This window comes from Vipera berus (genome assembly GCF_964194415.1).
Source record: "Vipera berus genome assembly, contig: HAP1_SCAFFOLD_80, whole genome shotgun sequence".
Lineage (NCBI taxonomy): Eukaryota > Metazoa > Chordata > Lepidosauria > Squamata > Viperidae > Vipera > Vipera berus.
Window position 1 is genome coordinate 1 of NW_027673619.1, and position 22,121 is coordinate 22,121.

The 22,121-nt window shown below is 45.7% G+C and overlaps 1 protein-coding gene across 1 annotated transcript in view; it reads right to left on the reverse strand.

Moving 5' to 3' along the window:
- Positions 1–727: 727 nt before the first annotated feature.
- Positions 728–22,121, reverse strand: part of MYT1 (myelin transcription factor 1) — a gene marked incomplete at both ends in the record, with an annotated part of 78,864 nt that continues 57,470 nt past the window's right edge. Inside the window, 4 exons of the mRNA XM_081346828.1 lie at positions 728–831; positions 3,224–3,315; positions 11,024–11,245; positions 18,333–18,416. Coding sequence (XP_081202954.1) covers positions 728–831; positions 3,224–3,315; positions 11,024–11,245; positions 18,333–18,416 — 502 coding nt within the window. The remainder of the gene's footprint in view (positions 832–3,223; positions 3,316–11,023; positions 11,246–18,332; positions 18,417–22,121) is intronic.

Consider the following 22,121-nt stretch of genomic DNA (forward strand, 5'->3'; position numbering starts at 1 on the left):
GGAACAACCCCCCCGGCCCCCTCCAGAAGCTGTGAATGCTTCAACACTGGAGGTTTTTGAGAAGAGACTGGACAGCCATTTGTCTGAAATGGTGTAGGGCAGGGATTTTCAAACTTGGCCCTTTTATGACTTGTGGACTTCAACTCCCAGAATTCCTCAGCTAGCGTGCCTGGCTGAGGAATTCTGGGAGTTGAAGTCCACAAGTCATAAAAGGGCCAAGTTTGAAGACCCCTGGTATAGGGTTTCCTGCCTGAGCAGGAGGTTGGACTAGAAGATCTCCAAGGTCCCTTCCAACATCATCATCATCATCATCATCATCATCATCATCATCATCATCATTATTACTATTATCCTCCACCATGCAATCAGAACTGAGGAAGCCTCTTGGATGAGAAGCGAAACATCTTCAGGCCAAATTCAGGCCAAAAAAAAAAAAGACAGTCCAGTTCCTTTTTGAAAAAGCACCTTTGGGAGAACCATGACCTGGATGACTGAGAATGTCCACAGACATGGAACAATTTACGGTTTGTGGACTTCAACTCCCAGAATTCTCCAGGGAGCCATTTTGGCTGGGGGATTCTAGGAGGTGAAGTCCACCACATCGTACAGTTGCCAAGATTGGGGAAGACTGCTCTAGAGTTTTCCCTAACCCTTTCCCGCCACTTTTTCCTACCCACCATCGGCCTGTGTTTTGATGGCCCATCACAATAACAACGTGCCAGCCTACCTGTGACTGCAGCTTCACCATTGCTGCTTCCATCTCACTGTTGGATTCATTCAGTTCACTGATTTCGTTGTTTAACTGTTTGATTTCTTCGTCATTCTCTAGAACTTTTAAGACACAAGAGGGGAAGAAAACCACCATCATCCCGGTGACAACAATAACACCTTAGGTGTGTTTTTTTTCCAAACCCAGCCCCAGATGTATTCAAATATTTTCTAAAGAAAAGAAGATACAGGGGTGACATGATAGGAGTGTTCCAGTATCTGAGGGGCTGCCACAAAGAAGAGGTGGTCACATTATTCACCAAAGCACCAGAGGGAAGGACGAGAAACAATGATTGGAAACTGATCAAAGAGAGAAGCAAAACCTGGAATTAAGGAGAAACTTCCTGACAGTGAGGACAATCAACCAGTGGAAAAGCTTTGCCTTCAGAAATTGTGGGCGCTCCCATCACTGGAAGATTTTAAGAAGAGACTGGACAGTCACTTGTATGAAATAGTATAGGTTCTGCTGCTTGAGCTGGGGGCTGGACTAGAAGACCTCCAGGGTCCCTTTCAGATTCTATTCTATTCTATTCTATTCTATTCTATTCTATTCTATTCTATTCTATTCTATTCTATTCTATTCTATTCTATTCTATTCTATTCTATTCTATTCTATTCTATTCTATTCTTCTATTCTATTCTATTCTATTCTATTCTTGGAATTATAATGAATCATAAAAACAACAAATCAAACTCATCAGCCCCAAGAAATTAGGTTGGCCAATGCAGGTAGTCCTCGACTTACAACCACAACTGAGTCCATAATTTCCGTCGCAAAGTGAGTTTGGCCTCATTTTATCTTTTTTTGCCACAGTTGACTCACCGCATTTGTAAAGTGAATCATGCGGTCATTTAGCAAATCCAGCTTCCCCCATTGACTTTGCTTGCCGGACGCCAGCTGGGAAGGTCACAAATGGTGATCACGTGACACCCCCCCCACCCCCGGGACAGTGTAACTGTCATAAATTCACGCCAGTTGCCAAGTCTCCGGATTTTGATCATGGTGCAGCCGTTGTAAGGGTGAACACTAGTCATATTTTTTTTAATGCTTTTGAAACTTCAACTGGTCACTAAATGAGTAGGACAACCTTGGCTTTTTATGACTCGTGGACTTCAACTCCCAGAATTCCTCAGCCAGCCATGCTGAGGGAAAAGGGAGAGGTTTCCATGCTGAGCCATGCTGGCTCAAGAATTCTGGGAGTTGAAGTCCACGAGTCAGAAAAGAGCCAAGGTTGCCTACCCCTGACCTATAGGTAGAGGTAGTCCTTGCTTAATGACTGGTTGCCTAGCAACCATTTGAAGTCATGATGGAGCCCCCAAAAGATACCAGACTTCAAAGTTCCGATTGCCCCGCCCACTCCTTGCATTTTGGGTGCTGGGCAACCAGCTTGCATTTACAACTCTTTGCAGCATCCTGCAGTCACATGACCAGAATTTTTGATGGTGTTTTTTTTTTGGCCAGTTTTCGGTGTCCTGGTTTCTGGCAAAACCCCACCCATTAGATATAATGGCTTCATTTAACAACCCTCTTGTTCATTGAACGACCCTTGCCAAAAAGGTGGTCAAATCAGGCGCGGTTATTTGGTGACCCGCTTAACGACTGCCGTGGTCTACAGCTTTAATTCCCTGCTCATTTACGGTCGCAAATTGAGAACTACTGGTATTCATGATTAGAAATAGATTTCTTGAACAAAATTTCTTTGGAAAGATTATACGTTTCGTGGACGTGTTAGAGAGGTTGCAAAGAGAAGCAGAATCTGTTCATAACTGTGAGGGACTTCCGAGGTGCAAGGGAATGGGAATCCCTTTGCTGAAATTGTAGTGCAATTTTTAAACAAATTAAAGGTAAAGGTAAAGGTTCCCCCGCACATGCGTGCTAGTTGTTTCCGACTCTAGGGGCCGGTGCTCATCTCCATTTCAAAGCCGAAGAGCCAGTGCTTGTCCAAGGACATCTCCGTGGTCATGTGGCCGGCATGACTAGATGCCAAAGGTGCACGGATTGCTGTTACCTTCCCACCGTAGTGGTCCCTATTTTTCTACTTGCATTTTTATGTGCTTTCGAACTGCTAGGTTGGCAGAAGCTGGGACGAGTAACAGGCACTCACTCTGTTACGTGGCACTCGGGATTCGACCCGCCAAACTGCCGACCTTCTGATCAACAAGCTCAGCGTCCTAACCCACTGAGCCACCGCGTCCCTATATTAAACAAATTAGGTAGCTCAAATTTAACCTGTATAGGTTATCCTGACCAGAGAAGAATATTAATATGGTGGTTATGTACAATGTATAAAACAAAGGTGCATGAATGGATGATATTACCTGGCTGGGTAATGAAATGGCTGCAAGAAAATAACCAAGCTCAGAGAGAGAGAGAGAGCACCCGGCACCCCAATGTTAGATTGCTCTGCCCCCGAATTACAAAACTAGCTGAATAATAAGACAAATTATTTTTTACCATCGCTGGTCTTGAATTTAGCATTGAGTATATCATCCCCTGAGATTTTCCCTTTTTTTCCAGCAAAAGTCGCTCTTGGACACCCCGATAAGCTGAAAGAAAAACGAAAAAAATTAGAACTTCCAAAAGGAGCTGTAACCACGAAATAATTCAAGCTCAATTGACATGATGTAGTACGGTATATGTTGAAAAAGTGTGTCCTAACTTGTTCTCCTTCCTTCTTTCCTTCCTCCGTCCTTCCCTACCATTTCCTTCTTCCCTCCCTCTCATCTATCTTCCTTCCTTCCTTCCTTCCTTCCTTCCTTCCTTCCTTCCTTCCTTCCTTCCTTCCTCCCTCCCTCCCTCCCTCTCCTCCCTCCCATCTTCCTTCCTTCCTTCTATCATGGTTCAAAGAACATTGGATGTTCTTGCTTTGACTCCTTCCTTCCTTCCTTCCTTCCTTCCTTCCTTCCTTCCTTCCTTCCTTCCTTCCTTCCTTCCTTCCTTCTTTCCTTCCTTCCTCCCATTTCCTCCCTCTCTCCCGTGATTCTGGGCAGCACACCACAGATAAAACAGAAAATATGAAAAGAGCAGTTAGAAATATAAAAGCCACATTAACGTGGGTAATTAAATCTTATTCCTTACAACAACCCAGAAGACCTCTGTTATCGACATCCCTTAATATTAAATCTGGCGTAGCTCGGTGAATTCATTACATGATCGTTAATCGGGTAGATTGAGTCAGGAAATGTTAGGAATGGACAAGCGGTCAGTTTCAAATCCTAGAATATTGCTAATTGTCGAAGGCAAGTATAAATTAGATAGCTTTTGATTTTGCTATACAGATAATCCTCGACCTACGACCGGAATTTCTGTGGCTGACCCGGGAAGTCGTTAAGTAAGTTGCGCCCAATTTTACAGCCTTTTTACCACGGTTGTTAAGTGAATCCTGCGGTTGTTAATGAATCACACAGTCATTTATCAAATCTGGCTTCCCCCATTGACTTTGCTTGTCAGAAGCTGGGTGGGAAGGACACAGATGGTGACCACGTGACCCCAGGAGACGAGCCGCTTGCCAAATGCCCAAATTTTGATGTTACTGTGGGATGTAGTGACAGTTATAAGTGTGAGGACCTGCTGTAAATCACCTCTTTTCAGTGCGGTTATAGCTTTGAACAGCTGGCTGCTAAACAAATGGTTTTACGTCAACTCTACCTGTATCACAAACAACAAGCAGTCACAGAGAAAATGTTATACTGTATGCCCTACAATATTCTTGCAGCAGTAATCAATTTAATTTCTGTGTGCTCTGTCCAGTGGTGGTCATGCATGCAAGCGCTTTTTTTTTGGAACGTTTGAAGAACGCATGAGCAACGGATGAATCATCAAACTGGTAGCATCTGATAAACTGCTCTCTCATTTTATTTTTGTTCCATCGGCTGTACAAGCCAACGTTTCCTTCCGTACCAATCACTACGATGACATTTCAGCCTCCAGCCACAAAAGCAGTATATTTTGCTTGCCTGCCCTGTCAATTTCAGGATTAAAGGTTACCATAAAAACTAACCAATCTCCTTTCCTTCTGCTTGGCTGATGGGAGCGTACGCTTGGATCGCTGTTCTAGTAAAGGCTTCTTTAAAGAGCCCTGGAGGCCCAGTGGTTAGAATGCATTATTGCAGGGAAATTCTGCCCACAGCCTGAAGTTTGATCCTGATAGGGCTCGAGGATGACTCAGCCTTCCATCATCCTGAGGTCAGCAAAATGAGGAGTCACATTGTTGGAGGCATTATGCAAACAATGCTTACATTGTAAACTGCCCGGAGAGGGCTGTAAAGCAGGCGTCCCCAACCTGTGGCCTGTGGCCCGATAGCGGGCCGTGGCCTGCTGGCTACTGATCCGTGGGACAGGCTGGCCAGTGTGTGCGTATGTGCATGCACACCCCCTCACTTGCATTAGCACCGTGGCCGTGGGGCGCTAAAACAGGAAGCCGCACCACGGGGTGCAAAAATGGGCTGCTGCTCCACCTTGGGGTACAAAAATGGGACACCATCGCAGCACAGGGCACAAAACCAGGCTGTCGCCACGCTGCAAGATGCAAAAATGGCCACTGCAGTGCCGCGGGGCGCAAAAACAGCCGTAGCAGTGCTGCAGGGCGCAGAAACAAGGCACTGCGCCATGCGAGAATGGGGCAGGGCTAGTGAGCATCACGCAGGCACTAGCCCCGCCCCGTTTGTGGCACAAACGTGCTCGCAGCCCCATGCTCACCCATGCGCACGCACATAAAATGCTTCCCTCTCTCTTTTCCCTCCAGTCTGCCAACTGAGAAAGGTTGGTGACCTCTGCTGTAAAGCACTACCGGCCAGTATATAAAAACTAAATCCTATTGTTTGTGAAGACCAAAATATTTGGTCAATGACTGCATTGCACCCAAGTACCGTCTTTGCTATATCCTTCTTGACATTACAGGTAGTCCTCAACTTACGACCACAATTGAGCCCCAAATTTCCATTGCTAGGTGGGACCGTTGCTAAGCTCCATTTTATGACCTTTCTTGCCACAGTTGTTAACTGAAGCACTGCAGCTAAGTTAGCAACCCCGTTGTTAACCGAATTGGCTTTGCTCGTCAAAAGGCCGCAAAAGGAGATCACATGACTGCAATCGTCATAAATATCTGCCAGTGGCCGAACATCTGAATTTTGATCACGTGATCACGGAGATGCTGCAGGGGCAAGTCATCAGTCACTTTTTTCAGTGCTGTTGTAACTTCAAATGGTCACTAAACAAGTGGGGCTAAGTCAAGGACTAACTGCATGAACTTTGTTCACTGTCTTAAGTTATCAGCCGTGGTTGCGCAGTGGTTAGAATGCGGTACTGCAGGCTAATTCTGCTGACTGCCAACTGCCAGCAGTTCGGCAATTTGAATTTCAACAAGCTCAAGGTTGACTCAGCCTTCCATCCTTCCGAGGTTGGTAAAATGAGGACCCAGATTGTTGGGGGCAAGAGGCTGACTCTGTAAACCGCTCAGAGAGGGCTATGAAGCGGTGCTATTTCTATCTATCTATCTATCTATCTGTCTGTCTGTCTGTCTGTCTGTCTGTCTGTCTGTCTGTCTATCTATCTATCTATCTATCTATCTATCTATCTATCTATCTATCTATCTACCTACCTACCTACCTACCTGTATGTCTGTCTATCTCTACCTACCTACCTATTTAACTTGTCTGTCTGTCTGTCTCTCTCTCTCTCTACTTACCTACCTACCTACCTACTATATCTATCTATCTATCTATCTATCTATCTATCTATCTATCTATCTATCTATCTATCTATCTATCTATCTATCTATCTATCTATCTATCTATCCATCCATCCATCCATCCATCCATCCATCCATCCATCCATCCATCCATCCATCCATCCATCTATCTATCTATCTATCTATCTATCTATCTATCTATCTATCTATCTATCTATCTATCTATATCTGTTCCAATCTATCTATTAGAATGCAGTATTGCAGGCTAACTCTGCATTCCACTGCCAGCAGTTCGATCCTAAGCGGCTCAAGGTTGACTCAGCCTTCCATCCTTTAAAGGTCGGTAAAAATGAGGACCCGTATTGTTGGGGGCAACAGGCTGATTTTGTAAACCACTTAGAGCTGTAAAGTGCTGTGAAGTGGTATATAAGTTTAAGTGCTATTGCTATTGCTATTTGTAAAAACAATAAACGCAGGATACAAATAAATAAAATAAAATAAAATAAAGAAGTCCGGAACGAACCCCCAAATTGAACACCAGCTCTGTCTGTGGAAGGGTTGCTCCACTGAGAGTTAAAGGTGACTGTTGACCCACACATCTGGTATAACAGAACCCTCAAAAATAATTAGGGTTAGGGTTAGCGCTAGGCAGATGCTATTCTGAGAATTTTTTTCTTGGAAAGGATTCACTCGTGCAAATGTTTTCAGTTCTGATTTTAAAAATAGAAGATCACTGAAAAGTTTGGAAACAGAATAACAGAGTTGGAAGGAACCTTAGAGGTCTTCAAGTCCAACCCCCTGCTCAGTCAGGAGAGCCTATACCATTTCAGACAAATTGTGGTCCAATCTCTTCTGAAAAACCTGCAGTGTTGGAGCACCCACAACTTCTAGAGGCAAGTAGTTCCACTGATTAATTGTTCTAAATGTCAGGAAGTTTCTCCTTAGTTCCAGGTTGCTTCTCTCCTTGATTTGTTTCCATCCACTACGTCTTGTCCTGCCTTCAGGAGCTTTGGAGAAGAGCTTGACTCCCTCTTCTTTGTAGCAGCCCCTGAGATATTGGAACACCGCTATCATGTCACCCCTGGTCCTTCTTTTCATCAAACTAAAGGTAAAGGTAAAGGTTCCCCCGCACATGCGTGCTAGTCGTTTCCGACTCTAGGGGCCGGTGCTCATCTCCGTTTCAAAGCCGAAGAGCCAGCGCTTGTCCGAGGACGTCTCCATGGTCATGTGGCCGGCATGACTAGATGCCAAAGGCGCACGGAACGCTGTTACCTTCCCACCGTAGTGGTCCCTATTTTTCTACTTGCATTTTTACGTGCTTTCGAACTGCTAGGTTGGCAGAAGCTGGGACGAGTAACAGGCGCTCACTCTGTTACGCGGCACTCGGGATTCGACCCGCCAAACTGCCGACCTTCTGATTGACAAGCTCAGTGTCCTAACCCACTGAGCCACCGCGTCCCCCTTCATCAAACTAGACATACCCAATTCCTGCAATTGTTCTTCGTATGTTTTAGCCTCCAGTCCCCTAATCGTCTTTGTTGCTCTTCACTGCAGTTGAAGAAAATGTGTTTGACTGACATGACATTCATTTTCAAACAAAATATTTTTGCCTTCTTTGAGAGGAGAAGGATTGATTTCTCTAATTCCTGCTTTTTTATTATTTTTCTCCTTTGTCAGGGGGAGGAAAATTAGAAAAAGAAAACATCTATTTTACATTTGTGCTAAATTTGTTGCTCAATGGCATCTTTCCCCTCGAGTTTATAAGCAATATTTTTTATACATCCATTAGAAATTCATTATCACATGAACAGCCTTGCATTTGGGTAAGAATTTATATACTAGAGGAACTCGGTTGCAGATTGCCCATAAAAAGATACAGTCATACAACTTGGCCATAAAATGAAGTTTTTAATGGAAGTGAATGCTTGATGTCTCCTAAATTTGGATTTCTATATTACATTGTTAAGATAGTCCTCGACTTACGATCATAGCTGAGACCAACATTTCCATTGCTAAGCAAGACGGGTGCCAAGTGAGTCATGCTCCGACTTTACAACCTTTTTTGCCACCGTTGTTAAGCAAATCGCTGCACTTGTTAAGTGAATCTTAGGGTCAATAAGCAAATATGGATTTTTCCATTGATTTTGCTTGTCAGGAGCTGACTGGGAAGATCACAAATGCAATCATGTGGGACGCTGCAACTGTCATAAGAACACGTCAGTGTTGTGATATGATATGATGTGATATTTGTATTGCTTGTAGTCACTCTATAAGAGCTAAAGTGCGATAGATTTAATAGTTCATTGTTGTTAGCATATGGTTGTTTATGATTGTTTTTACTTTTATACCTTATATTTAGCTCTGGGAAGTCGGGGACGGGGAGGGTGGAAGGGGAGGGTGGGAGGGTTGGGTAGGGCTGGGAAGGGGGTGGGTGGGTGGGGAGGGGTTGTTAAAGATAAAATGTATTGAAAAACCTTTCAATAAAAAAAAGAACACGTCAGTGGCCAAGCGTCTGAAATTTGATCAAATGACTATGATGATGCTGTGACAAACATTAGTAGGAGGACCTGATGTGAATCACTTTTTTTCCAGTGCCAGTGTAACTTCAAATGGTCACTAAAGGAAAGGCTGGTCACTAAAGGAAATTGTACTGTACTGCTCAGGACTTAGATTTGAGCATTCCACAAGATACCATTATTAAGAACAATTCTAACCAGAATTCGCCATACAGATAGTCCTCGACAGTTATTTGTACATTCAAAGTTACAATGGTGCAGAATGGAATGGAATAGAATGGAATGGAATGAGAATAGAATAGAATAGACTAGACTAGACTAGACTAGAATAGAATAGAATAGAATAGAATAGAATAGAATAGAATAGAATAGAATAGAATAGAATAGAATAGAATAGAATAGAATAGAATAGAATAGAATAGAATTGGAAGGGACCTTGGAGGTCATTTAGTCCAACCCCCTGCTCAGGCAGGAGACCCTATACCAGTGATGGCAAACCTTTTAGAGACCGAGTGCCCAAACTACAACCCAAGACCTACTTATGTATCGTTGGGTGCCGGGTGGGCGTGGCCCATTGGGTTGGTGTGGCCCATTGGCTGGGCGTGGCTGTGGTGTTAACGGCAGACTGGGTTTGGACTAAAAGGTTCAATCAAGCAATTCCAACTTTGCGAGATCTTTTTTTGTCCCGTGAGAAGTTGAAATTGATTGATTGATTGAACCTTTTTTTTTTTGCACACGGCTGGCGGAGGCCTAAAGCGAAAAGGTTTTATAAAACCCAGCTGAAGGCCTAGGACTGGGGCGACGGTGTGCGTGCCCACAGAGAGGGCTCTGCGTGCCACCTGCGGCACGCGTGTCATAGGTTCGCCACCACGGCCCTATACCATTTCAGACAAATGGCTGTCCGTTCTCTTCTTAAAAACCTCCAGTGTTGGAGCATTCACAGCTTCTGGAGGCAGGTTGTTCTACTGGTTAATTGTTCTCACTGTCAGTAAGTTTCTCCATAGTTCCAGGTTGCTTCTCTCCTTGATTAGTTTCCATCCATTGTTTCTTGTCTTGCCTTCAGGCGCTTTGGAGAATAGCTTGACTATTAAATTAAATTAGACATATCCAATTCATGCAACCATTTCTTCTATGTTTTAGCCTCCAGTCCCCTGATCACCTTTGTTGCTCTTCTCTGAAAAAAGAGCAACACTTATGACTATTACAGCGTCCCCATGGTCATGTGATCAAAATTCAGACTTGGTTTGGCAACTGGCTAGGAGTTATGATGGCTGCAGTGTCCCCAGAAGTCATGGAATCCCCTTTTATGGGGATTTTTTATTTTTTTTATGGGGAAACCAGATTCACTTAACATCCGTGTTACTAACTTAAGAACCACAGTGACTCAGTTAACAACAGTGGCAAGAAAGGTCATAAAATGGGGCAAAACTCACTCCAGAACTGTCTCGCTTAGCCACGGAAATTAAGGCAAGGGCTCAGCTGTGGCCGTAAGCTGAGGAGCACCTGTAGTAAAAATGGGCATAAAACAGGGATATTTAATCTTTATAGAGATTTAATCTTTATAGGGGCTGCCACAAAGAAGAGGGTGGGGTGGGGTGTCAAGCTATTCTCCAAAGCGCCTGAAGGCCGGACAAGAAGCAACGGATGGAAACAAATCAAGGAGAGAAGCAACCTGGAACTGAGGAGAAATTTCTTGTGTGAACAATTAATCAGGGCAGGGGACTTCAAACTTGGCCCTTTTATGACTTGTGGACTTCAACTCCCAGAATTCCTCAGACAGCTGAGGAATTCTGGGACTTGAAGTCCACAAGTCATAAAAAGGCCATGTTTGAAGACCTCTGAATCAGGGGAACGACTGTCCCCGAACCCCCCCCCCCCCAAGAAATTACGGATGCTCCAACACTGGAAGTTTTGAAAAAGAAACTGGAGGGCCATCTGTCTGAAATAGGGTTTCCTGCCTGAGCAGGGGGTTGGACTAGATGACCTCCAAGGTCCCTTCCAACTCTAATTGTTATTGTTATTATGTCGCGCCGGATGCTTGAAATTTACCTTCTGTGAGTGAGGAAGCTTCCGTTGGCGTGGCCCGAGCCATCGCAGCCAGGAGTTGGGCAAGTGGGACCCTCATTCTTGAGCGACTTCCACGAAAAGGAGGAGCCATTGAGGGAACTTTCCTTCTGTCTCCGGGCTGCAAGGGGACAGCCTGAGGCACTGCGATGGGAGGCGTATTTGCCACTGATGTGTCCGAGTCCAACACAACCAGGAACAGGGCACCTAGAGGAGTACAAAGAAGTCTTAAGGAATGGCAACTCAGAATAGGAACCCCAACCCCTCCCCCTCCCCATCTTATGGAATCTGATTCACTCAGAGGCCTGAGCCCCCCCCAACTTAAGACCAGTGGTGGGATTCAGCCGGTTCACACCGGTTTGGTAGAACCGGTAGCTAATTTTTTGTTGCCCGGGCCTAGAATGGACGTCCGGAAACGGCATCCATGCAGAGAAACGTTGGTTCACATATTTCAGGGGTCTTCAAACTTGGCCCTTTGATGACTGAGGAATTCTGGGAGTTGAAGTCCGCGAGTCGTCAAAGGGCCATGTTTGGAGACCCCTGACGTATTTGAATCCCACCATGGCTTACGACCCTGCTGGAGCCCAGCGTTTCTGTTGCGAAGCGAAGCGTTTGTCGAGTGAAATTTGACCTCTCCATTTTGCGACCTTTCTTGCCACAGCCGTGAAGTGAATCCCTGCGGTCGTAAGTCGAGGACTACCCGTATCCACCTGTTGAATCATTCCCAAGGACTAGTTATGATTATCACTGTAATACACGTCAATTCAAAAGCATACACTAGTGTCTGCTACAGGGTGGTGCTGTTAAAAAAAAAAGAGGGGGCGTGTATAAAAGAGAATATTTGGAGCTCAGGTGTTGAATTGTGACCAGCTCAGCAGCAGCAGCAGCAGCAGGAGGAAGAGGAGGAGGAGGAAGAGGACTGTTGGGTCCTTGGTGCTCTCTGAGTTTGGTGGTTTTTTTGCAGATGTTTCATTACCAAATTAGGTAACATCATCAGTGCACTGATGATATTACCTAGGTGGGTAATGAAACGTCTGCAAGAAAACCACCAAGCTCAGAGAGCACCAAGGACCCCACAGTCTCCCCCTCCATCTCCTCTTCTCTGCACCCCCTACTCCCTTGATGGTGCTACCTAGTTTGGTAATGAAACATCTGCACACTCATTGTTGTCCTCCTCCTCCCCCCTCCCTCCCTACAAACCCCCCCTCCTTTCTAGCACTGATGGTGCTACCTAGTTTGGTAATGAAACGTCTGCAAGAAAACCATCAAGCTCAGAGAGTGCTAAGGACCCCAGAAAAGGGAATCTTATTTGGGGGGGGATCACGACCACACTGGAGGTGGCAACTAGGCCGACAGCAAACCCCCCCTTTCCCTCTCACTCCCTGCCCATCTTTCATTCTCGTATCGCTCTATTCTCATCGTTTTCTTTGTCATTGTTTATTCCATTGTTCCACTATTTTGCTACTGTTACGTTTGCCCTTGTTTTCATTGCTCCCTTCTTATTGCCATAAGCCTCCTGGAATAGCCCCACGGCGGGACGGGCAAGAATAAATAAATTTAACAAATAAAATAAATCTGACGGAATAGAACGCGAGCTACCCCTTTAACGCAGCGAAACCATTAGGAATCTCAAAGGCAATCGTCAACCTATATACTGTGGTTTGGCTTGAGTTTCATTACTCTATGTTTCATTGTTATCTCCATCAGCATTTTAATTTTATTCCATTCGAAGAAAGCAAGCGGAGGAGTTGACGACTGGGAAGCCCATCGCGGCTATTTCATTCCCCCTCTGAGATAATTCGGAAACCCTGATCCTGTTTTAAATCACGTGCAAATGTGGCACAATTCACCTATAATATCCCTGCGAGCAGGTTGCTGAGTACATTCATAACAGCCCCGTTGTTTATGTGTTCGCAAGGAATTGACGGAAATCTCCGGAGAAAGAGGGAAAGAGAAAGAGGGAAAAGCGAAGGCGACAATTAGAATCGGCACTCAACGGCACGACCGTTACATATTTTACGTTGCTAATTTAACTTTCGTTGGATTCGTATTATAAAAATAAAAAATAAACCAGCATCTTGTTGGCGCCAACAGCTGGCTTGAGATCTACTGAGGGCGTTTGTCTGTATGAGGTTGTGGGAGAGAGTTTCAAAATGTTTTCTGGCTGTTTTTAATGGGACGGATGGCAAAGGATGGCCAATTAAATACTGGTCATCCTCAATTTATGACTGCAATTGATCCCAGGATATTTGTGGCTAAGCGGAAAAAAAAATTATGAAGTGAGTTTTGCTCCATTTTACGGTGTTTCTCGCCACCGTCGTTAAGGGGATCACTTCAGCCGTTAGGTTAGAAAAACACAGTTGTTAAGTCAATCTGGCTTCCCCATCGGAAGGTCGCAAAAGGAGAATCACATGAGCCCTGGGACCCTGCAACCCTCACAAGTACGAGTCAGTTGCCAAGCGGCCGAATTTTGATCCTCTGACCACGGGGATGCTGCAACGGTCGCAAGTGTGAAAAACGGGCATGAAAAGGGTGCCGTTGTAACTCTGAACGATCCCTAAACAAACGATTGTAAGTCAAGAGCAACCTGTAATTCAGAGAAAGTAATACAGCTGATGTCAAATTGTTCTTCAAATAGAGATGTGGAATGATGTGCAACAGGGAACTAATTAGGATTGTGATCCTAAAAAAAAAAAGGTGTGTGTGTGTGTGTGTGTGTGTGTCCGTCAAACCCTCCCTTTCCTTGTTTAGGTTTATTACGTTTATTAAAAAAAAATTTTTATACCGCCCTTCTCCCGAAGGACTCAGGGCGGTGAACAGGGCATATCATAAAACTACAAAAATACAAAAGTTAAAAAAAGAATAAAATTATTGCCCACAGTAAAAACAATAGAAAATATATATAAATATTAAAACCCTAAATAACTCCCCATCAGGCCAGGCCAGCTTGTTCAAATAAATGGGTCTTTAACCCGTGCCGGAAGGAGCGGAGATCCGGTGCCATCCAGAGCTCAACCGGCAGCTGATTCCACAAAGCCGGAGCGCCCACAGAGAAGGCCCTCCCCCTGGGGGCCACCAGCCGACATTCTCTGACCGGTGGCACCCTGAGGAGGCCCTCTCTGTGGGAACGCACGGGGTGGAGGGGAGTCGACGCCGGCAGCAGGTGGTCCCCGAGGTATTCCGGACCCATGCCATGTAAGGACTTAAAAACCATCACTTGTGATCCGGTTCAGATGCCATTGGAGACAAACAGCAGTTTGCGTTAACAACCACCACTAACGTGCAATCAATTTGAGCAGAAGAGTTTGTTCACATGGGAAAACAGAGACAAACCGAGTGCCTGGGGTCGGTAGTTCTAGTTTAAGAAAGAATCTTACAACAGCTGTAGGATTCTGCGTGGTGCTATAGCAGGGCTGGAAAGAATGAGGGACGGTGAACCCACTTCAAGTGTTATGCAAATGCCAGGCGTGGCAATTCTGATGATGGCTGGGAGGTAATTAATTGACCCTTGTGGTCGAACCATGGCAGCATGGGCAATTCCTAGACCACAGGTCTGCAACCTGCGGCTCCGGAGCCGCATGCGGCTCTTTCAGCCGTCTCCTGCGGCTCCCAGTCTTCTGCCATGTGCAGTCCAAAAAAAAAAAAAGTGGGACTAAAAAAGTTCAACCAATCAATTCAAATATGCAGGGTAGGTGCATATCTCGCCTTGGCTCCCACTCTTCAGTCAAAGCCTGTTCTGCGCATGCGCGCATGTACGTGCATGCGCACACATTTTTTGCGGCACCCAGTTTATCCTTTTCTGAGGGAACCGGTTCCGAGTGGCTCTTTCACTGTTTCAGGTTGCTGACCCCTGTCCTAGACTGTGGCTGGATTTTAAACACCCTCTCCTGGCAGGAATTCAGACCTCGGGGAGGGGGGGGTAGAGAAATGCATTTTTTTTTCTTTTTCAAATTGTATCCTGCTGCGGCAGGTGGGGGGGGGGAAACAGGAGGAAGAGAAGAGGAACAGGGAGATGGAGGGTGACATGCTGTGATCTCACCTGCCCTGACATACAGGTAGTCCTTGACCTGCAACCATCGACCAATGAAGGAGAATTAATTGTAGCTCGGGGTTGAAATGAGGGGGTCCTGGATGCTCTCTGAGCTTGCTTGTTTTCTTGCAAACATTTCATTACCCTAACTAGGTAACATCATCAGTGCTAGAAGGGAGTGGGGGGCATGGGGGGAGGAGGAGGAGGAGGGGGAGGACTGTGGGGTCCTCGGTGCTCTCTGAGCTTGATTGTTTTCTTGCAGACGTTTCATTACCCAACCAGGTAACATCATCAGAAGGGAGTGTGAGGGGGGCATGGGGGGGAGGAGGAGGAGGGGGAGGAGGGGAGGATTGTGGGGTCCTTGATACTCTCTGAGCTTGATTGCTTTCTTGCAGACGTTTCATTACCCAACCAGGTAACATCATCAGTGTTAGAAGGGAGTGTGGGGGAGCATGGGAGGGGGAGGAGGAGGAGGAGGAGAGGATTGTGGGGTCCTTGATACTCTCTGAGCTTGATTGCTTTCTTGCAGACGTTTCATTACCCAACCAGGTAACATCATCAGTGTTAGAAGGGAGTGTGGGGGAGCATGGGAGGGGGAGGAGGAGGAGGAGGAGAGGATTGTGGGGTCCTTCATACTCTCAGAGCTTGATTGTTTTCTTGCAGACGTTTCATTACCCAACCAGGTAACATCATCAGTGTTAGAAGGGAGTGTGGGGGAGCATGGGAGGGGGAGGAGGAGGAGGAGGAGAGGATTGTGGGGTCCTTGATACTCTCTGAGCTTGATTGCTTTCTTGCAGACGTTTCATTACCTAACCAGGTAACATCATCAGTGTTAGTAAAGGAGTGTGGTTTGCTGCGGGTTTATATTCCAGCGTCTTGCCTGTCTGGGTGGGTGGGAATGATCTTAGGGATTCTTCGGTTGGGCTGTTCACTAATGGCTCTTTGGCACTTTCTTGACTGGAGTATGGCTTGCTTGGTGGTTGGTCTGAAGGTGACCAAGGTTTAGATCAGCTCCAAGGTCACCTTCAGACCAACCATCAAGCAAGCAATGCGCCAATCGAGAAAGATTCATTTAAAAACTGCACCGATTCACTTAACAGCTATGGGGGGAAAAAGGTGGCAAAATGGGGAAAAACCTCACTTAACCTTGCTTAGCGATGGAAATGTTGGGCTCAGTTGTGGTCGTAAGTTGTGGACTACCTGTATCATATTACCCACAGAGGCAACCAAGAAGGAGAAAGGCGGTTTTCAGAAATAGGCAACAGACCCTGTTTTTTTTCCCCGAGAAGCAAAAACGCTCGCACGAAATCCATACGTTAGTCTGATGCAACGCAATGTTTGCATTACGAAAAAGTGTCTACGTGCGAACATGGCCCAGGCTGAAAGCTGAACCTTTGTTAGATTTGCTTGCTTTTTTTATAAACAGATATGGACTGGATTCACACAACATGTTGAATCAGATCGGTAGAAGTTCTTTCAGTGACATTTGTGCAATGTGTTAAGCTTGCTAAGCGTTCACTTGATTTTGTTCTGGCTTAAGCGTGTTAGGTAACTGCGGGGACGGTTGGTGTGGGGCTCAATTTTATTGCGTTAGCCCCCCCCTGACATGGGTTAATGGTGTGACTCTCAGATTTAAAGGTCCCCAAAAACAGGAGAGGTGTTTTCGCATCTGCATGCATATTAACGTGCGTGACATTTGCGTAATTTGCATTTTATTATCCATGACATTTTGAGTCACTTGGCCCCCAACAACCTCAGTTTTCTGGAGGACCGTATCTCTGATAATACTTCATTTTCAAGCGATCCTGTGGAAAGGGACCAACACTCTCACTTCACGAATGAAGGTGAATCTACGTGTCCCGGGATAATGTTGCAGGATCCAATCTGGGTCGGTCACTGGGATTGGGGTTTTTGTCTTCCAAGCTTTTGGACTTGTGCTGGATCCCATCCTCAGGGAGTTTCTCTCCACCCTGGAGAGGAAGACAAATTCTCTGGTCCCGCTGACTGACCAAGATTGGATCTCTTAATTCAACATTATTTCATTCCCTTGTCCACTAATCCTGGTATACCGTGTTTCCCCAAAAGTACTCTTCCCCCAAAATAAAGCCCCAGCTGATTTTGGGGGGAGGGTGGGCTTAATATAAGCCCTCCCCCCGAAAGTAAGCCCTACTTAAGAGCCTGCGCAGATGGCCGCCCGCCGATTCTGTCTGGTTTCCACCATAGACATGAGGTAAGGGAGGAGGGGGAGCTGCCAGTACCTCGGTGATGAGGCAAAGCACGTGCCCCGCTAGCCAACGATATACCAGTTCCTTACTGCTGCCCGGCTTTTTCCACGGCCAGTTTTGGCCAGCCACGGCTGTTTGCTGCTGGCCGTGGCTGTTTGCCACCACACTTGTCTTGCACAATGACGCTGCCATGAGGCTGTGGAGCAAGCCAGGCAGTGGTAAGGAACCGGTACACTGACACGTGGGTCAGATGGGGGGAATCCGTCAAGCCGAAAGGCCTCCCAGACTCAGAACGGCCCACCGGAAGTGCATGGATGCCACTTCCGGAAGTCCGTTCTGAGCTGGGGAGGTCTCCCAGGCCCAGAACAGCCCACCGGAAGTGCATGGATGCCACTTCCGGAAGTCCGTTCTGAGCTGGGGAGGTCTCCCAGGCCCAGAACAGCCCACCGGAAGTGCATGGATGCCACTTCCGGAAGTCCGTTCTGAGCTGGGGAGGTCTCCCAGGCCCAGAACAGCCCACCGGAAGTGCATGGATGCCACTTCCGGAAGTCCGTTCTGAGCTGGGGAGGTCTCCCAGGCCCAGAACAGCCCACCGGAAGTGCATGGATGCCACTTCCGGAAGTCCGTTCTGAGCTGGGGAGGTCTCCCAGGCCCAGAACAGCCCACCGGAAGTGCATGGATGCCACTTCCGGAAGTCCGTTCTGAGCTGGGGAGGTCTCCCAGGCCCAGAACAGCCCACCGGAAGTGCATGGATGCCACTTCCGGAAGTCCGTTCTGAGCTGGGGAGGTCTCCCAGGCCCAGAACAGGCCACCGGAAGTGCATGGATGCCATTTCCGGAAGTCTGTTCTGGGCTTGGGAGGCCTCCACGGCTCAGAACGGACTTTTGGAAGTGGCGTCTACTTTTGGAAGTGGCGTCTACCAGTTGTTCAGGTATTTGAAACCCACCACTGCAAACGAATGTAGCTTTTGGTAGTTGAGGTAGCACCTGCTCAATAAAATCACTTTTGTGAACGGTTCAGACATTTTTCCCTCACTTACTTCATCAGTTCAGGATCCTCCTTGTCATCCTTTGTGGGTGGGATTTTCATTCCACTTTTCTTGGCACGAGGGCAACCTGATAAACTATAGGATTTTTTTTAAAAAAAAAACAACAGAAGAAAATAAAATGGACATCACAATGAGTTTGGCAAATTCCTTCCCATCCTGATGCTGGTCGTCTTTGATGGACAACGATTCGTTTAGCGACTGTTCGAAGTTACAACAGCTCTAAAAAAAAACCTGGTCCTTGCACTTATGACCGCTCTGGCTCGGTGACTTTGGTCAATCACCAGGAGATGGTGAGTTCTAGTCCTCCTTAGGTGTGAAAACTGGCTGGATGAATTTGGGCCAATCACCAGGAGATGGTGAGTTCTAGTCCTGCCTGAAGTGTGAAAACAGCTAGGAGACTTTGGGGCAGTTATTCTCTCTCAGTCCAACCCACCTCACAGGGTTGTTGTAGGGAAATCAGGAAGAGTAAGGGTATTACTTTTGCCTGCTGCCTTGAGTTACTTGTAACAAAAAATAATAAAGGCAGGATATAAGTAAATACAGGTAGTCTCTGACTTACAGCAGTTCATTTAGGGATCGTTCAAAGTTACAATGGCACAGGAAAGAGTGACTTGTCCATTTTTCACGCTTACAACCATTGTGGCATTCCCCCGGGTCACATGACCAAAATTCAGATGTTTGTCAACTGACTCATACTTATGACGGTTGCAGCGTGTTGGGGGTCATGTGATCACCTCGTGACTTTCTGACAAGCAGAGTCAAGCAGATTCACTTGACAAACCACGTTACTACCTGAACAATTGCAGTGAGTCACTTAACTGTTGGCAAAATGGGGCAAAATTCACTTAACAATTTTCTCACTTAGCAACGTCAATCCTGGGCCCAGTTGTGGTCATAAGTTGAGGACTACCTGTAAATAGCTAACTAATCCTGGCAAAATTGGACGTGAGTAAAGAAAGAGGAAGTTCTACTATCTAAATAATTCACCGGCTGACCCCCAAGTTGGGGAAATTTTCCTTACACATACCCCTTACTCCCAGGAAAGTATTAATTGATGGGGGGGGGGGGAAGAATCCTTTTCTCCTGAAAATGAACATCTTATTTTCATCCTCACACCGAAAGGAACCAATTCCCCCCCTTTGATGCTCCCACACGTGCTTTGATCCGATAATTTCCGTTTCCACACCTCAGAGGGGAGGCAAGCGGTAGTGAAAATTAAAAAAGAAAATGAAGGGGATGAAAGTCGTTTGCACTGAGGGGGTGCAGCTTTTACAATTAATAGTGTCTGGCTAGGAAGGTACTTGCTAGCAGATGGCAGATGTTAATGGAGCTGTTGAAATGGGAGACAGCCGAGGTCCGCATTAATGTTTGAAAAAGATAATAGGAGTCATAAATACGGTGGTGTTATTAACAGGAACTTTGCATCAGCTAAAATCTGAGCCTTTCATCTTTAGGCTGCTGCAGAGAAGGCAAGCGAATCCGGTCCTGGGAAGTTTAGCTTTGTTTGAAAATCAGATTGAAGAGACGATAGTCGGATTCATCTCTTGCTAATTTTTCCAAATACATTGCGATTTGTCTATTGCGCGAAGGGGGAAAAAAAAGATGTCGAGACTTTGGAAAAAATGCAGAGAAGAGCAACTAAGACGATTAAAGGCCTGGAAACTACAGAAGAACAGTTGCTGGAATTGGGTATGTCTAGTTTGATGAAGAGAAGGACGAGGGGGGACATGATAGCAGTCTTCCACTATCTCGGGGGCTGCCCCAAAGAAGAGGGAGTCAAGCTATTCTCCAAAGCACCAGAAGGCAGGACAATAAACAATGGTTGGAAACTAATCAAAGAGAGAAGCAACCTGGAATTAAGGAGAAACTTCCTAACGGTGAGAACAATTAACCAGTGGAACAGCTTGCCTCCAGAAGTTGTGGGTGCTTCATCACTAGAGGTTTTTCAGAAAAGACTGGACAGCTTCCTGTCTAAAATGATCTTGGGATCTCCTACTTGAGCAGGGGGTTGGACTAGAAGACCTCCAAGTTCCCTTCCAGCTCTAATCTGAACTGAACTGAAAGAGCAACTAGAAATGGCTGCGGAATTGAAACTAAATTATTATTATTTTTTGAGGAATACATACGTAATATATATTTTAGTCACATCCTGTCCAGTTCTGTAGGCTCAGGGCAGGAAGTTGGAAAATTGCAGAGGGGAAAATTATTGATTTTTATTGCCTTAGAATGTTCCTTAGCATCGGGTGTTTTGTTTTGTTTTTACTTGAATTTGACTGGCTTCTCTCTAACAGCTGTTTTATACCGTTCATGCCAACAGAGGAAAATATTTGTAGCTCAGAGTTGAACTGACGGGGTCCTTGGTGCTCTCTGAGATTGACTGTTTTCTTGCAGACGTTTCATTACCCAACCAGGTAACAACATCAATGCTAGCAAGACAATAGAGTACAGAGAAGAGCAACAAAGATGATTGGGGGACTGGAGGCTAAAACATATAGGGAACGGTTGCTGGAATTGGGTATGTGTAGTTTAATGAAGAGAAGGACGAGGGGGGACAGGATAGCAGTGTTCCACTATCTCAGGGGCTGCCCCAAAGAAGAGGGAGTCAAGCTATTCTCCAAAGCACCTGAAAGAAGGACAAGAAGCAACGGATGGAAACTGATCAAGGAGAGAAGCAACCTAGAACTAAGGAGAAACTTCCTGACAGTTAGAACAACTAACCAGTGGAACAACCTGCCTCCAGAAGTGGTGAATGCTGCAACACTGGAAGTTTTTAAGAAGAGACTGGACAGCCATTTGTCTGAAATGGTATAGGGTTTCCTGCCTTAGCAGGGGGTTGGACTAGATGACCTCCAAGGTCCCTTCCAAATTATTATTATTATTATTATTATTATTATTATTATTATTATTATTATTATTATTATTATTATTATTATTATCAAAGTCAGACAGCACCAAGGACTCCGTACTGTTCATGGTTACGGCAGATGAATGGGGAACAAATACAGGTACCTGGCTCAACAGTAATAACTGTGAGAGGGATCTGGGAATCCTAGTGGACAATCACTTAAATATGAGCCAGCAGTGTGCAGCAGCTGCCAAGAAAAGCCAACCTAGGCTGCATTAACAAAGAGATAGAATCAAGATCACGTGAAGTGTCAGTACCACGTCATAATGCCTTGGTAAGGCCACACCTGGAATACTGCATCCAGTTTTGATTGCCACAATATAAAATAAACATTGACCATTGCCTTCAGAAGTTGTGGATGCTCCATCACTGAAGGTTTTTAAGAATGACACAGCCCTTTGTCTGAAATGCATAGAATCAAAATCACGTGAAGCATTAGTACTGCTTTATAAATCCTTAGTAAGGCCACATCTGGAATAATGCATCCTGTTTTGGTCGCCACAATACAAAAAAAGATGTTTGAGACATTGGAAAAAGTGCAAAGAAGAGGAAATAAGACGATTAAAGGTCTGGAGATTAAAACATATGAAGAACAGTTGCAGGATTTGGGAACGGCCAGTCTAGAGAAAAGAAGGACTGGGGGAACATGATAGCAGTATTCCAGTATTTGAGGGGCTGCCGCAAAGAAAAGGGGGCCAATTTATTTCCCAAAGCACCAGAAGGCAAGACAAGAAACAACAGATGGAAACTGATCAAGGAGAGAAGCAACCTGGAATTAAGGAGAAACTTCCTAACAGCGAGGACAATTAACCAGTGGAACAGCTTCTGTTCAGAAGTTGTGGATGCAACAACACTGGAGGTTTTTAGGAAGAGAC